The sequence below is a fragment of the Melanaphis sacchari genome, unplaced genomic scaffold (assembly GCF_002803265.2).
Source record: "Melanaphis sacchari strain LSU unplaced genomic scaffold, SCAv2.0 Contig73_pilon_pilon, whole genome shotgun sequence".
Lineage (NCBI taxonomy): Eukaryota > Metazoa > Arthropoda > Insecta > Hemiptera > Aphididae > Melanaphis > Melanaphis sacchari.
Genome location: NW_020271525.1, coordinates 1,406,168 through 1,422,620, shown reverse-complemented (window position 1 = coordinate 1,422,620; position 16,453 = coordinate 1,406,168). Strand labels below are relative to the sequence as shown.

The window sequence follows — 16,453 nt, the reverse complement described above, 5'->3', positions numbered from 1 at the left end:
CGCGTGCTCAGCGTACGTATATTATACTACCACGTGCACGCCACTCGTTTGCATAGTATATATATATATTTATATATTATATGTTTATATGTTATTGTCTCACCCGACAAACTTTAAGATAACTTATACGCGCACGACGACAATTCCGCCCGACCATCGCAACGATATTTTGATTTTTAAACTGTCCATGAATACGAGTATTGTATTATTACGCGTTGATATAAGCCACTGAAACCTTATCTATTTCTGACTGAGCTTATTCAAAAACATAATATACCAAATAAGTTTATTATATTATACTCAAGTAATTTGGATTCAAATGTATTATACAAGTATATATTTAAAAATCACCACCTTTATACTTTATAATAACTTTTTGTTTGATTATAATAAAAAAAATGATTCAGTTTTTACCTAAAAAATCGTTTAAAAAATAACTTTAAAAAATTTCTTGATAACATATTATAAAATTTTTATTATTAATTCGAACCCTTCCTCGACAAAAATAAATTGATGTTAGACACTGTCCATATCTATATACACATTTATAGACTATATGTAGTCACTTTAATATCAAAATATATTTAATTTATAGTATGATGACTTAAGTTTAAACTCACCTAAATAACAAATATATTTAAAAGTAAATTATATAAAAGCTAAATAATATTTTTTTATTATAAAATATTACTAAAATACTATACTTTAAATTCCTCTTGGTATTACAATAAATAATTGGTTTAATAACAAATATATTTCAACGCTTTATTTACAGATTATAATTGTATATTGAATAAACACCATCCAAGATTTTAATTTCGTAGGAAAACATATATTAAGCCTATTAATGAATTGTAATAATCTAAATCTATAATAATATTTAAAATATTCTTATATTATTAATTTATACATGCGCCTAAAACCTAATAAGCATGTTAATCTCTTAGAAACTTATAATTTATCATCATTAAACATTAAAACCCAAATATTTAAATTCTTTATCGTATTTTATTGTCAATAAAATAAATATGTTCCTATACAATTATTAATATATTTATTTAACGCTAATATTAAATATTGTAAATTTTCAAAATCGTTTGTATTAATCTAAAATATAATTATTATTGTTTGGTGTAATTCTCGTAGATTTAGCCGATTAATGGACTATGATATACCTGAATCTATAAACCTATTAAAATATAAATCAATAACATTATCTATTATACTTTGAAATATTTTACAAAAAGAAATGCTAACATTTGTTAAACCACTCGTCAATAATTTGATAAGCTGTTTCAATTTATCAATCATAAATGTAATAAATAACAATTTAATGGAAAATAAAATCTAATCATAAATTGTTATACCAATAAATGTATATTATAATAATATAATGTATTATATACATAAGTATTTACTAAATCTTATTTCCTTTCTCAATATTATTGCTTATCTACCCATGAAGATTTTCTCCTTTTAGCACCATTTGGAATTTGACCATCGATGTGTATATTTTTTAATTATAATTTTTTTAGACGGCGACAGAGCGTTAAAACGATGCATTTTTAATTAAAAACAAGAGAATTATAAATAATATCTCGTAAAACAAAAATAAAATAAAAACAAACCGAACACCCTTGCCGGGGGCAACTTCCAGAATCAATGTTTCTTATCTACCCATTCAGTACAGTCGGCGCCTTTTGTGATCGCCAACGCCGAAAAAAAATCCCATCTCTTATTCTTTTGTTTCAGACGTGAAACAAAAGATGAGAGCTCCCCTAACGAAATAATAAATATTATTATAAGCTTAAAGAAAACGCATTCGAAACAGATTACAAAGTAAATTTTATGTTTCAGATGGAAATAAATGTCCCACGCCAGGATGTACCGGTCAAGGACACATTACAGGACTGTATTCGCACCACAGAAGGTAATTTATCATTACCTACTTTAATCGATATGATTTCGGGTTAATATGAGTACAGTTGGTCATGTTATGTATATTTTTCTGCTCGTACATGCAGCTTGTCGGGATGTCCCCGCAAGGACAAAGTGACGCCAGAAAGTGAGTATTGCATATTGCATATTAACGTATAACCTAATTATTTTCCTGTCGACAACACTTACTTAAAAGCGCATTGTATGCAACGAACAAAACCAATTCATCGACACACCGGATTTTTGCTGGGGGTAGAGAGCTGATAAATTGCACCACTGCCCTCTCGTTGACCAACATCAATGCATATCCGTCACGTGCAACATTATACACATATATATATATATATTTATTATATAGATTTTACCGCAAATATCTGGTACACCGATAAAAACACAAACAGCATCGTACTTATTGTATTATAGAGATTTGTTTCTTTGTTTTTATTATATACCAACATATTGTATTATGATAATGTACCTACCTAATGTATTTTTATAAATAATATGCAACAATTTATATCCACCCCGATGACATCACACTCTCTCTACCCCTATTCTTGATCCTTGTCCATCGATTTTATTTTTTTTAATTTTATACCAATACCTACTGTAACAATTAAAGAGAAAAAAAACTTTTTGCTGTTTGTTCGTGTGTATTTAATGTTGCATGTTACGAAATCGATTCCAATTTAATATATAAATATATATATATGTGTGTATATATTGTCTTGACCAGTTTTGGCCTTGCACGAAACGATCTTAAAGTGTCCCACTCCCGGATGTAATGGTCGGGGACACGTGAACTCCAATCGAAACACGCATAGGAGCCTGTCCGGCTGTCCAATAGCGGCGGCCAACAAACAGGCGTTGCGAGAACGGCAAAAAAAACTGTCACAACAACACATCGCCGCGCTTACAGGTATTCCCAAAGACCTATAAAGAAATGGATTAATAGCAATGGGAGATAAGTCCAGAGGGACGGCGACATTTGTTAAAGAAAGATAGCATAAAATCAGTTCTTCTTTACCTTTTCATGTATTTTATCAACTGATAATAAATTCATTAAGTCTCCAACTTCATTATTATTGATAACAAATTGCGCCTAACTTACAGTCGTGTACATTATCCCATAATATAAATAATAGACTAACAAAAGTAAATTTCATAATTATCATTTTCATTAATATCTGGGTGCGACCACTTTCCCTCCAACGCAATAACGCCATTGTGTTCAAGTGCGTATAACTTATCTGTTTCTAATATTATTGGCACTCGGCAACTCCCTATAGCAGAGAATGGGAGACAAGCAATTCATATATAAATATTTCTGTATGGGTATTTCACACACTGACAATCGACAAAAACCCCAGACACCCAGTGTTATAGCGATCTACTCTCAGCAAAACTCGGACCGCATTATTGCCGAGAACGACACATCATTTCCGTTTTTTTTCCCCGTCGATTTCCAGTGTGCAACAACGGAGGACTCGATCAGCAGCAGTACAAGCACATGGGCAATATCAATAAAGACGCGTACCAGCAGATGGGCGGCCACTACGGTGACCACTGCGGCGGCGGTGGTTCGACCGGCCGGTCGCCGGAATACCTGACGGCGGCCACGGCGTACTATGGTCCGGCGGCCGTGGGTGCCAAACTGGCGGTCAAGCCGTCCAAAATGTTGCAGCACAAAGATCTAGACGCTAACGTACCGGACATGGAAGACGAGAAGCCGGACGCTAAACAACTCCGCCTCAAGACCGAGATGGGATGCTGCGGCGACGTTGCCGCACCAGGAACGCAAGACGACTCCATGACCATCAAGTCGGAAATGCACTCGGCTGGTTCGTGTCGTTCGGTGACGCCCCCGTGCAGCCGGCGCACTCCGATGACTATGTCGTCGTACGACCACTGTCACGATTCCAACTCGTCGTCCATGTCTGGTAGCATGGATGCCATAAACCACCATCAACAGCAACAGCAACAACAACAACAACAACAGCAGCAGCAACAACAGCAGCAACAACAACAACAACAGCAGCAACAACAACAGCAACAGCAACAACAGCAGCAACAACAACAACAACAACAAATCCAACCACACGGCAACAGTGGAATGTCAGGTCAACAACAACAACAACAACAACATGGTTCGTCCGGATCTTACATGTTGATGGACAACAACACAAGACTGCAACACAGACCGTACGAACCGCAGCAGATCAACGGCGGCAGCGGTGGCCAACAGCAAGACATGTACAACAGGTCGGTGGCCGCAGACCGCAACTACGCGCTGACCAACATCAACCGGCCGTCGCCGTCGTATTCCACGGAAGTTCCCGCTCGGTCGCAGTACGACCACGTCAGGCCGCCGTCGTATCCCAATCCGCTGAACGCGGCCGTGGCCGCAGCCGCTGCGGCGTACGCCGACCGCTACGAATCCGATCAGTCATGCCAACGGTACCCGTCCGAATACGGGGACGCCGCCGCCGCCATGTACCAACCGCACCAGATGATCATGAAGCCCGAACAGCCCGTCCAGATGGACGATGCCATCGAACCGCCACTCTATCCCAGGTAAGGGCTCGTTCTAACCATAGGTACATGTCCAATGTCCAATCGAAAAATGTGTGTACCTACCTACCTACGCAAACGTCGCAAACGATGCAACGTGAGAACTTACGAACAATACTTTATAGAGATGGGTTTTCGAACTTACTGAACTCTCGACATCCCGGACTTCGAGAAATTCGAACAGTTCGAAATCCGTTCAAAATTAATACTCTAAATCGATTATTTCGAGCTCGAATATTTTGAGTGGTTTGAAAAAAATCAAGTTCAATATCGATTCTATGATATCTATAATATGTCTAATGTATAATTTATGTTTAATGAAATATAAACAGCCGTATCTTAAAATATTATTTTTATTTCCCGATTACTAATGACCTTGTACATCTTATATAGTTACATCGTTATACCTTTTTTTTAAAATTAAACTTGATTAGTAAATTCAATTGAAGGTTTAAAAGTTCAAAATATTCAAAAATATTGAGTGAATAATAGATTTAAGTTCGTAAAACTTCGAAATAGAAAGGCTCGGATATTATAGCTGATGTTTTTTTTGTTTTTTTTGGCGAGTACAATAGTATTTCTTATATCTATAAAAATTTATTTCGCAGTATTCCAATTGTAAATAAATAAACTCTATTTTACTTTATTCTAAATGTGTTTTATAGCATAATTTTGTAAGTATTTTCACACTTATACATTCTTTTCGATGAAATAATGAACAGCAAATTAAATAATTATTGAAATACAATTTGATTATTAAGTGAGAGTTTTACATTTTGGAAAAGAAAAACAAATTTGTTTTGTTTGTAATTTTCAAGCTAGGTAAAAAAATAAATGGTTTTTTTTTTTTTTGGCAATTATAATTGCTTTTTAGCGATTTATTTCACTACAAAATCGTTGTTTTCTTTTCGTCATAGGCCGCTGTACCAGTACGAAGGAGCGAATCCACCCACTTCTACCGGCGGTGGCCCGGTCATCCAATCGGGTTTTCCCACAGCAGCAGCGATCAATCTGTCGGTGAAGTGCATCGCTGCTGCGAGTACCGGGATGAAGCCACTTCCGTTACCGTTGCCGCTACCGCTAACCCGGTCGCCGGGCACAGTGTCGGTTATGGATCTGTCCACGTCCAGCGTGACTTCAACCAGTCCACAGGTACTATTATACTACGGTCTACGATCGTCTTTTTATAAACCATTGTGACCCGTGACAAAGTCATAAATACGCGTTCTAAGGAAGAATTGGAGCCCTGAGTTAAGTTAGGTTTTCTAATTGTGGGAAGACGATATTACTATTAAATATAGCTTTTCTGCATACATATCGGAAGTATTTAACGTTATAAAATGCGAATAGTTGATGATATTTAGTACATTATAACTAAATATTGTAATTAAAGCCTTTGATCTAACCGTTATTTTTCAACCGTTTACACACAGACTGTCACGTATTCAAACAGCCTAAGTCCACACCATTACGCAGGAACGGCCGGACACCGTACCAGCCCGAATACGTCGACATCCAGTCCGCAAGTCAATCAAGCACCAAGCCCACAAGGTCAAACTTTGGACCTCAGCGTCAACAGGTATGACGATGTCATTTATGATTAGTCTTTAGGGGTTTTTACCGAGATTGTTTACAATCATTTGTCCCCGTTACAGGGCACCTGGCAGGCTAGTGTTTCCTGGCGGAGCACCTAACGGATATAGCAGAGAGTCGACACCCGAGAGCGGAGGTTCCCATTACATGGACCATTATAGAGATGTGAACGGTATGTAGTATACTATATTATCCATGTATCGTTTTTATTTATAAGTTTATAACGATAGACGCAGTTTTTCGTTTTTATATTATTTAGTCTCCCAAGTAAAAAATTGACTAGTCGTTTGCTTATCACTCCATGTTTTAACAATATTCTAGCAGTGGGCATAAGTTGTACTTCAGTATCACGAACGGATGATAAATCAATGACATAATGAGAGTATAATTTTAAAATATTTAAATTTTATGATAATATGTGTAAATTGCCTATACAAAAAGTCATTCGTGTCAATAGAAATACGCAAACGTCCTATTACCCATGATCGTGATATCCAAAACTATAAATATTAAATACAATTAAATATGTAGCAATTTTTAATTGACACAGTACATAACTTTCCACTTTATTGTTAATAAAATTCCAAATTGTATACTGCAGTCCATCTTTGTTGACGCAATGTCTTTGAAGTCACACCGCATCGATCGTCTATACCTCATCCGTCAACTTATATTCATTCTCTAATAAATTACCCTAACACGCGAACAAGATAGTATAAGCATTGAAACACATTTATCACATAATATAAAGTCTATAAAAATGCCCAGTATTTATGATTATTATTTTTTTTTAATAAATTCAATACCTAAGTATTACCATAATGTATTTTATTAAAAACGAGTAGCCATAAATTTCATCATCTTTTTACGACTTTCCAGCTTTCTAATAATTTGACTTTATTTGAATTAAACTGAGAAAAAAATACTGTTAAGAAGCACCGAACAGATAATATTATTTACAATAGTTTGATATTCGGCTTCTTAAAACTTTTAAGCACTTTAATAGAATAAAAAAAATACATAAACACTACACAAATTGCTTAATCAATCAAGTGTAATTTTATGCTTAAAGATCTTATAAAAAAAATATAATTTCTTACTCACTATCGGTATTGACATACGGTAATTTATATTTAAGTATTTCACAAAATTCTTAACTTCAAGGGGAGTGATGATTTTTTAGGATGTTAAATATATAATCAATATTCTATGCAATGTTTTCTGTGTACACCGCGTCGTGGCTTACCAATAATATATCTTGCCATCTGTCGTATAGGTTACACGTCACTGAGCCCACATCCCGGATATCCGATGCCAGAGTACGCAAATGGGTACTCAACGCCGTATAGCACGTCAACATACTCGTGCGGCTATTCGGCAGGTGCTTACCAGCAAGGTGCACCGCCCAACGGGTTCTCTCAGAATCCATGTTACAGTATGCCGCCGCCGCAACAAGACAAACTCTCGGTCTCGTCCAAAGACGACAGGTACGTGGACGCATTTATTAACATTACTATCATTATTTAGTATTAATATTATTTTTATTAATTTATCTAAATATTCCAATCTAATACCAAAATATTTTTTCACAACTTATTTACTTTATTTTTCAAATTTAAAACGTTAACACTTTTATTATATATTTTACATATTCGTTTAAAAATTAAAATATTTATAAAAAAACTCGTCTTCTTTTATGCAATTAACATTAACTTATAATTGTACCTATTATTAACTTGGTACAGAAATATAATTTCAATAATAAAAATTATTTTTATTTTATCTGCACTCTCAAACGACAAACAATATTATAGTACCATACGATATTTACATGGTGTTTTTAGTTCTGTATGTATTAATATCTTAAATTATTTTATGTTATTTGCTTATAAATTTTTTCTTCTTATTCTTTACTGTGTCAATATATTTAAACAATTGTACCTATACATGATATGTACCCATGTGGCCATGTTCATATTCATGTAAGATATGAATGATATGATCAACTTATTTTTGATTATCACTATTATGATACATTTTAAAAGGGAAAAATAAACCATAAATATTTCAACTTTTTAAGTACCTAATTTTGTTCACAAATCATATTTTAACAATTTAAGTGCATTTTTTAATGTTTTTTAGTACGTTAAGTATTGAGCCCAGTTTATTATAATAATATATTTATAAATCATAAGACTATATTAAGCAGCTAGGTACCTACTTTTTATGCTTAAGTTCAAAAATTGTCAATTATTACTCGTAACTGCTTTAAAAAGTAGACATTTTTATGATGATGACGCTATTATTTTTTATTGTTGTTTAATAATACCTAATATTACTTTGTAATTGTTTTTTCGCAATACATAGGTAATGTAAAAAGTATTATTTTTACTTTTTTCGTAAAAATAATCACTTTATAATAATGTATTCTTATGACAAATTTATTATCCCCCTCCACTTACATTATAAATTATAATAATAAAAAGTAAAAACAGCTCATAAGTCATCACACACATCGACACATCCAATTACGATTAAATTATTATAACCTGTTATGCTTATTGGAAAAATGATCGAAAACTTGACTGACCGTGGTGGAAGGAGTTTGTTAATACTTAGATTCGTTATAAAAAGCCCGCTTGACATATTATGATAAAATATTTCAACATATGGCCATACTGTTTGAATGATGCGATAACAATTATCATCGCTATCGACCACAGACAACGATATCTTTAATAGTACTATTGACAATTTTTAAGCAAACAGTGAATACATCTGAATTCTGAATACTGATATTATATTATAATAATTATTAATTACACCGAACAGGGCGAACAGTGAACATTTAAATAATAAAATACGTACTGAATAATTGTTGCTACTGGCCGATAATATTGAATAGTTACGTTTGTAAATTATCATCGCTTCACAAGTCAAATCATTTTTGATTTTATCCATTCCATAGCATTTAACCGCGTTTCTAATATTTTTTTTTTTTTTTTGTATTGAACTTAAGTCCGGTGAGTAAGGCCATAAATTGTAGGGGTAAGGTTGCCACGTTTCTAATATTAAAACCTACAATAGTTACGTTTTGAAAATGCAACTGACATTCAGCGAATCTTCGGATAGCTCATCTTTCGACCCTAAAATCCAATATCGTCGTGTCTTACCGAAGAATTGTGTTCTGCAAGCCATTGAAACGATATTGGAGTCACGAGAATCGGAACCCGTTGGCAGAAAGGCAAAGATAAGTGCCACTTACAAAGGTGCCGCGACATCAATGTACGTAGACTGGCTGTGTACCTACAAAATGCATTTGCCACTTTGTCACTCTTCAAGCAAGACAATGAGGGAAAACAGTTTGAAACCGGTATTTAATGAGATGCGACTCTGTCTGTTGGCGGGTGATTGGGATAGTTACAAAGAATTACTATCAGTGACTCTCAAATCACCCAACATTGCAAATGATTACATTTTATTCTCGGTCCGATCGTGTTTTGTGTTGCTATTAAACCACCCACATCGTACATCAGAAATGATTGATAATTTCATTGCATCTTGTTTGAGCATTAATGAAGAGGCCAGAAGAAAATCATATCTAAAAGAATGTTTTTCACTCAGAGTTAAATCAACCTGTACAGAGAAGAAAGATATTATTCATAAAGAAATTGAAAAAAATAAAGAAGAAGAAGAAGAAGAAATTTTTTTTAATTCAGATTTCAGTTCAGACTAAATTTTCTAATTACATTAGGTATTTCTATTTAATTTTTTAATTGTAACTTGTTACTATTTTAATTGTTTCTATGTAGATTGTTGGATAAATAAAAATTCTTTTCCTATCATAGGTTAAACAAAGGTTTCAATTTAATAATAATTTTTTAATATAAGTATATTATAATAATTATAACACTTATAGACTATACTATATGTCTACAAAAAAAAAAAAAAAATTGACAGTAAAATAAAATGTTTATACCAAATACGTCAGTGTATATGATTATAAAAAAAAAGTAAATGTTTAATTTAATTAATTAATAATGTAATTAATTTTTTTATTATGACTAGAATTAAGTAAAAATTATTTTTTTTAGTATTTCTGTTTGTGCAAGAAGTGATCGTTCTTCATCACAACCAGGAATTTCTTCAACACATTCACAAGAACTAAAATGTCCCACACCAGGCTGTGATGGTTCTGGTCATGTAACAGGAAATTATTCTTCTCATAGATCTTTATCTGGATGTCCTCGAGCCAATAAGCCAAAGAGTAAACCTCGAGACGGTCAAGATTCTGAGCCACTAAGGTTAATTGCACTATTACATAATTAAACTAACTAGTTAAATATTTATAATGAATTTGTATTCTAGATGCCCTATACCTGGGTGTGATGGATCTGGACATGCTACAGGCAAATTTTTATCTCATAGAAGGTAAATTACATTTTTAAAGCTTAATTTTTACTGTTAATTACATTAGCCATGCTTATCTCATAATATTTATTATTAGTGCATCCGGTTGTCCAATTGCAAATCGTAACAAAATGCGCGTACTCGAAAGTGGGGGAACTGTTGAACAACATAAAGCTAATATAGCCAAACTGCAACAACAACAACAACACCATCACCAGCAGTCCGATCAGACTGGCTGTGAACCATCTCATTTAAACTCTAGTTCATTTCTTCACCGTGGTGCACCAACTCTCAGCGTTTGCCATCCATCAGCACCTAATTTAGCATCTGGAAAGAAACCTATCCCAGCAAATGCTGCTGATTCATTATATCATCATATGTACGGCTCGAAACAACTTCATAATGGTGAGAATAGTATTAAGATTATCTTTGGTAAAATTGTGGGATTTTTACAATTTTCAAAAAAAGTCAAATGTTGAGGAGGAGAAAAGGTAAAAAAGTTGTGGTTTTTAGATTGTAATATGGGGAACGGTGGTGAAGATCTATTTACTTTGGATGCTGAAATAACAGAATTGCAGCGAGAAAATGCACGCGTCGAATCCCAAATGTTGAGATTGAAGACAGACATCAATGCTATGGAGGCTCATCTTCGACACGGGGATAAGGTAGGCCCAAGGTAGTGTCAAACATTCCAAAAAAGCAAAAACACTCCAAAAAGATGCTCTAATGATATAATAGTCGTATTACAACAATATTCCACAATTTTACCAAGTTAAATATTAAGTAATTGTAACAATCTGATATTTTTGCATGTTTACAGGAAACACAAATCTTATCTCAACGACAAAATTCCCATTTGAATGGGTACTATGAAAACCTAAGGAACAATATGATGTCATTTTTAGAACAAGTGAGATGTCCAGATGGTCAATCAGGTTCCGAAAAAACTCAAGAACACTTTGACAGTTATTTGACAAAATTACAAACATTATGCAATAACCCACATTCTGAATACATGACCTATAACAATTTGACCTCATCCACTGCAGACAACAACCGTCCCATCTATGAAACAGTTAAATCATCCATACATGACTACAATGTGTTACCACCAACAGCCATATAGAACGATGCAAACACTTATTTAATCAGTGATTAGCAAATGGATTAAATGTCTACACTTTCCAAACAACGTTTATAGTTAATATTATATTGTTAAACCCCATGGACATTTTTATATATACTTAAATACCTGTATAAATATTAACTAAATTGTAAATTAGTTTATGTACGGTTTTAAATATTAATTTTGCATTTGGAATTAATTGACCAAATCTAAGTAGAAATTTGTATCTATTTAACTATATAACATAATAAAACTATTATAATAACAGTTTTATAGGCTTAAGTAATAAATATTCTGTTAAATGTAATATTTCTATTTCAATGGTTTTTTTTCATGTAAAAATATTTTACAACATACTAAATTACTAAAATGACTTCTATAATAATAAATGCATAGTTACTTTAAAAAAAAAAAAAAAAAACTTTATCCAAGTATTAAAATGTTTTAAAAATTCCGATGTGTGTGCATATTATTATTAATCGTGTATTTCTCTACTGTAAAACAATTTGTATACAGAGAAATCTAAACTTTTATTGTTATTCTTAATTGTAATATTCAATGTGGTTAATTACTGTTCCTTATTATATTGTTTCGCTTATGTAGTCTCATCTTTATTATCCTATTTAATTTGTATTTTTTGTTTATTGTTCTCTTTATTAGTTATCACATATTAATTTTGTTGAATTATTGTTTCGTTAAGTTACTAATTAAGTACTGTTAATTTTTATGTAAGCCTAAAATTGGTTTTAACTTTTTTTATGTACTATATATTGTATTGTATGCGCCAAATATCAAATTATGATAATTCTTACGCAATACATGATTTTATGTGTTTAAAATGTCTATTCATTTTATAGTTCTACTTATAGATTTATTATTAAAAATATCATTGGTCCATCCCTCACGTCCTGTTGAAAAAACTGAAATTATCCAAACAAAAGAATACAAAAATTAAAAGTAAAAATTCTATTAATAGACGTTGACTATCTCTTATATGGTTTAATAAGGAAAGATAAATATCAAACGGAAAAATACAACAGGATTTGTATGTTGATAATTTAACAATAAACTTAGATATACCGAGTACAATTTAAAGTAAATTGAAATAAAATGATAATAATTTACTTTGTCAGTAACGAGTAAGCGATGGAACGTGACACTTCGACACACATGTATATTATGTAGCAGTCAGCAGACCTAAGGACTATTATTATACATTTTGTAAATTAATCAAAAATAAACGTATGTAAGATGACACAAGCTTTAACTAATTTTAAAGTTTTAAATTGTAGTTTATTTATCAACAAAAGAATAAACCATACTTAGTTGCAAACCCTGGTAAATATAATTTGTATTTTATTATATGAACAAAAATTTATTTTGTAAAATATATGTATAAAAACTAGAAACCTACAACTAAAATACTAATTTTATTTTCTGCAGATGATTTAGTAGACGATACAACTCTATTGGAAATTACGAGTATATTATGTCCTTTATTGATAGAAACTAAAAATACGCTTGAAATTCAAGTTTTAAATGATGATAAAAAGGTGTAATAATAATAAAGGTATATAGTATATACTATGATATAATTATAAATATTAACAATTTAATATAATGTGTGTATGTATGCCCAATTTTTCAGTTTGTTTTAATATGATAACTGGTATAAACAAATTTGCCTTACTGTGTTATATTATCCAAGTCATAAATTTTATTGTTGTCTTGTTAATATTTTTTGAATATGAACTATTAATGTTATTATTATTATTATTATTATTATTACCACAGTTTAAATGGCTAACCTTGCACACAAATATTAAAAATTATTTTGAACTCACGTCTAACTAGAATCTTTTATCTACTCTCAATTATTTTAACCATCGCTGAGTTCAAATAATTTCATAAACCACTGCAGTGTGTATATGCAAATGTGAAATCTTCTTTGTTTATGATGCACGTTTGCCCTGCATTTGAAGACTTCAAAAATAACGATTTATTTACACGTTTTAAATTACCTATATACACCTAAAATGTTTATCATATCTACAGTGTTTTGTGAATACGACGTGCATAATGAGAATTGACCATAAAGCCACTTTTTAAATTATTTTTGCGTCATTAAGCATCATACTATACATAAACAACAAAACATATTTTTCAGACTTAATCTCTTATGGAATAAAAAAATACGAAAATGTATCATATGCAAATAATGCTGTATTTTTGTAAATGTATACCACGATCGAATTTGAATAACTCTTTTATAAATTCATGACTGTGTAAGTATATTAGGTATATGTTAAAGTTCAAACATAATGAAAATCATACGAAAAACCATATTTAACATATTACATATCATTTTTTTTTTTTTTTTTTTTTTTTTTTTTTTGATATAAAATTGTAAAATGAATTACAAATATAACTTTGCATATTTTTTATATATTTCCTAAAAAAAGTATGTTTAACAAATTAAGTGTTTTTAAAATGTTCACATTATTGATTTTATAACCTATAGTTTAAACAAATAATATTCAGTAAATAAAATAAAAACTTATTTATAGCAATTTATAGATTAATTTTAAAAATACTAAAAGATTATCTATAAAGTAATTATAAAAAAAAAAATCTTAATTAGATAATTTTAAATCATTTTTAGAAAACGCACGATTATATATGTGAAGCGAATGACATTTGGTCAATCGTAGAAACCTATGCTAACGTGGATCATATATTGATATTATTATTATCATATAAAAGGTTCAATAATAAGTTAACCAAACATTTTAATATAAAACAATCAAATATATATTTAAAAAAAAAATTATTATTTAGTAAAAATTTATTTTGATCATTCACATACATAGATATTAGATATTCACTTACATTAATAGTATTATAAACTAGCTTTTTATTAAGCAGGGGATTTGAGGGGTTCAACCCCCACCCCCGAAACATTTAAATACTTTTAAAGAGTATCGAAACTTAAGTGGTTTCTGTCATTGAGAAAGATAAATAAAATAAAATGTTTGTTGTATTATTTGTATTAATGTAATTAATGTAGTTTCTAATTCTATATATTAAAATTTCCGTCGTCTATTAAACATTATAGTTATATGCTTTATTTGGGTATTTTTATTACATTGCAAAAGTATATTCCCGAAAATCAACAGTTAACTTAAATAAAAATGTGCGAAACTTGTTAAATTGAGCGCCACGAAAGTATAACCCACTTCAAAGAGTTATATTTAACCATTTACCAAGCTTTAAAACAAATAGAAATAGTAGTTCAAATATTGAAACATCAAAAACTGCATTGTCAGCATTTAAATAATTTAGTGCCATTAGTGAGTCGAATTTTTTAGTTTTTTTACATGTGATTGAAAACATATTTGATCTAACATTACCTCTATATGCATAGCATATTGCATAAGTCAATATTGATTTGTCTTATTGTTATGAACAAATTGAAGACATACGAAAAATTTTAATCGAAAAAAATGAAAAATCAGAAGAAAGTTTTAAAAGAATTTTTCTAAATACGAAAAAGAAATGATTGAAGGCGAAATTATGGCACCCAGAACTGTAGATACGTAAGTAGACCTCTCGAGATAACACGCCAGCTAATTCACCAGAACAATACTATAAATGTACTATATTTTTGCCGTAGTTGGATCATTTTATTTATCAACTTGATGAAAGGTTTTCTAAACATCATCGTATAATTTCCATTTTGTAATTATTAATTCCTAAGTATATTACTCAAGATATTTCAACATATTCAAAAAAAATTAAGGAATTTACACTATTTTAAAAACCTTTATTACCAAATGTTGATACATTTGACGCTAAAATTAAAATCTGGCAAACATAATGGGAAAATGTATTTGATGATAATCGCCCAAAGTGTTCATTAACTGTTTTAAGTCAAATATCTAGTGATTCGAGATTTCAATACAATTATAAAATGCCTTTTAACGGCATATTATAGTTAATCTTCCCGTTACCGCAGAGCAATCTTTTTCAACATTACGGAGACTTACAATTTATTTAAGTAATAATATAGGACAAGACTAACTGACTGGATTAGGCCTTATAAATATTTATTGAAGTTATGAAATTGTTGTTGACGACATTATTAATAGATTTGAATTTCACGAAAAATGAATTTTGTATCATAAAAATATTAATTTTATTAATTTATAGACATGTTTTTTTTGTTTTTTCAGTTTTTCATTTTGAAATTGTATTCATTAATTAAATATTAAATGTAAAACCTACATATAATTTAAAATTTTAAAATATATATTTTAGTTTTTAATAATAAATAAATAATTCTACAATAGAAATTGTAGGTATTAACTTATTATTATACAATTATAAAATTATACAACCTTGACCCCTTCCCCCTTTAAAAAAATAAATATTTTGTGTACACGCATGATCTCATACCACCCTTTGACTTATTTTTGTCAATTTATTACTCATAATTTTTATTAGAATATTTCTCGCCATCACGTGGTGATTTACACCAAGGTTTAAAATGCCTACTTATGACATTAATAATAATTCAATAAAATACAATAATATACAAATTCTTCTTGCACACAATTAATGATATATTATTCTAGTCAATGAGCACCTAATACCAGCAGGCAAATTTAAGAATACATTAGATGTATATTTTATTTTTTTGTTATAACATAGATAATGTTAAAAAATGTATAACCCCTCACTATTCGGAAAATCGGAGGATGCCACTGATATAAGGACGATAAGAATTACAAATAATAAAAAATAAATACCAAATAT

The 16,453-nt window shown here is 30.7% G+C and overlaps 1 protein-coding gene across 6 annotated transcripts in view; it reads left to right on the top strand.

Moving 5' to 3' along the window:
• LOC112600991 overlaps nt 1-11,912 on the top strand; it is a 208,002-nt gene extending 196,090 nt beyond the window's left edge. For 2 of the 6 annotated variants that reach the window (XM_025348370.1, XM_025348374.1), the window contains 13 exons: nt 1,858-1,930; nt 2,025-2,065; nt 2,675-2,857; nt 3,408-4,512; nt 5,427-5,661; nt 5,943-6,088; nt 6,165-6,274; nt 7,379-7,589; nt 10,197-10,406; nt 10,471-10,533; nt 10,610-10,917; nt 11,026-11,177; nt 11,333-11,912. In XM_025348370.1, coding sequence (XP_025204155.1) covers nt 1,858-1,930; nt 2,025-2,065; nt 2,675-2,857; nt 3,408-4,512; nt 5,427-5,661; nt 5,943-6,088; nt 6,165-6,274; nt 7,379-7,589; nt 10,197-10,406; nt 10,471-10,533; nt 10,610-10,917; nt 11,026-11,177; nt 11,333-11,638 — 3,143 coding nt within the window. In that variant the 3' untranslated portion in view covers nt 11,639-11,912. Of the gene's footprint in view, nt 1-1,857; nt 1,931-2,024; nt 2,066-2,674; nt 2,858-3,407; nt 4,513-5,426; nt 5,662-5,942; nt 6,089-6,164; nt 6,275-7,378; nt 7,590-10,196; nt 10,407-10,470; nt 10,534-10,609; nt 10,918-11,025; nt 11,189-11,332 lie in introns of all 6 variants that reach the window. The other 4 variants (XM_025348371.1, XM_025348373.1, XM_025348372.1 and 1 more) reach the window with 4 other exon arrangements.
• The last annotated feature ends 4,541 nt before the right edge of the window (nt 11,913-16,453 follow it).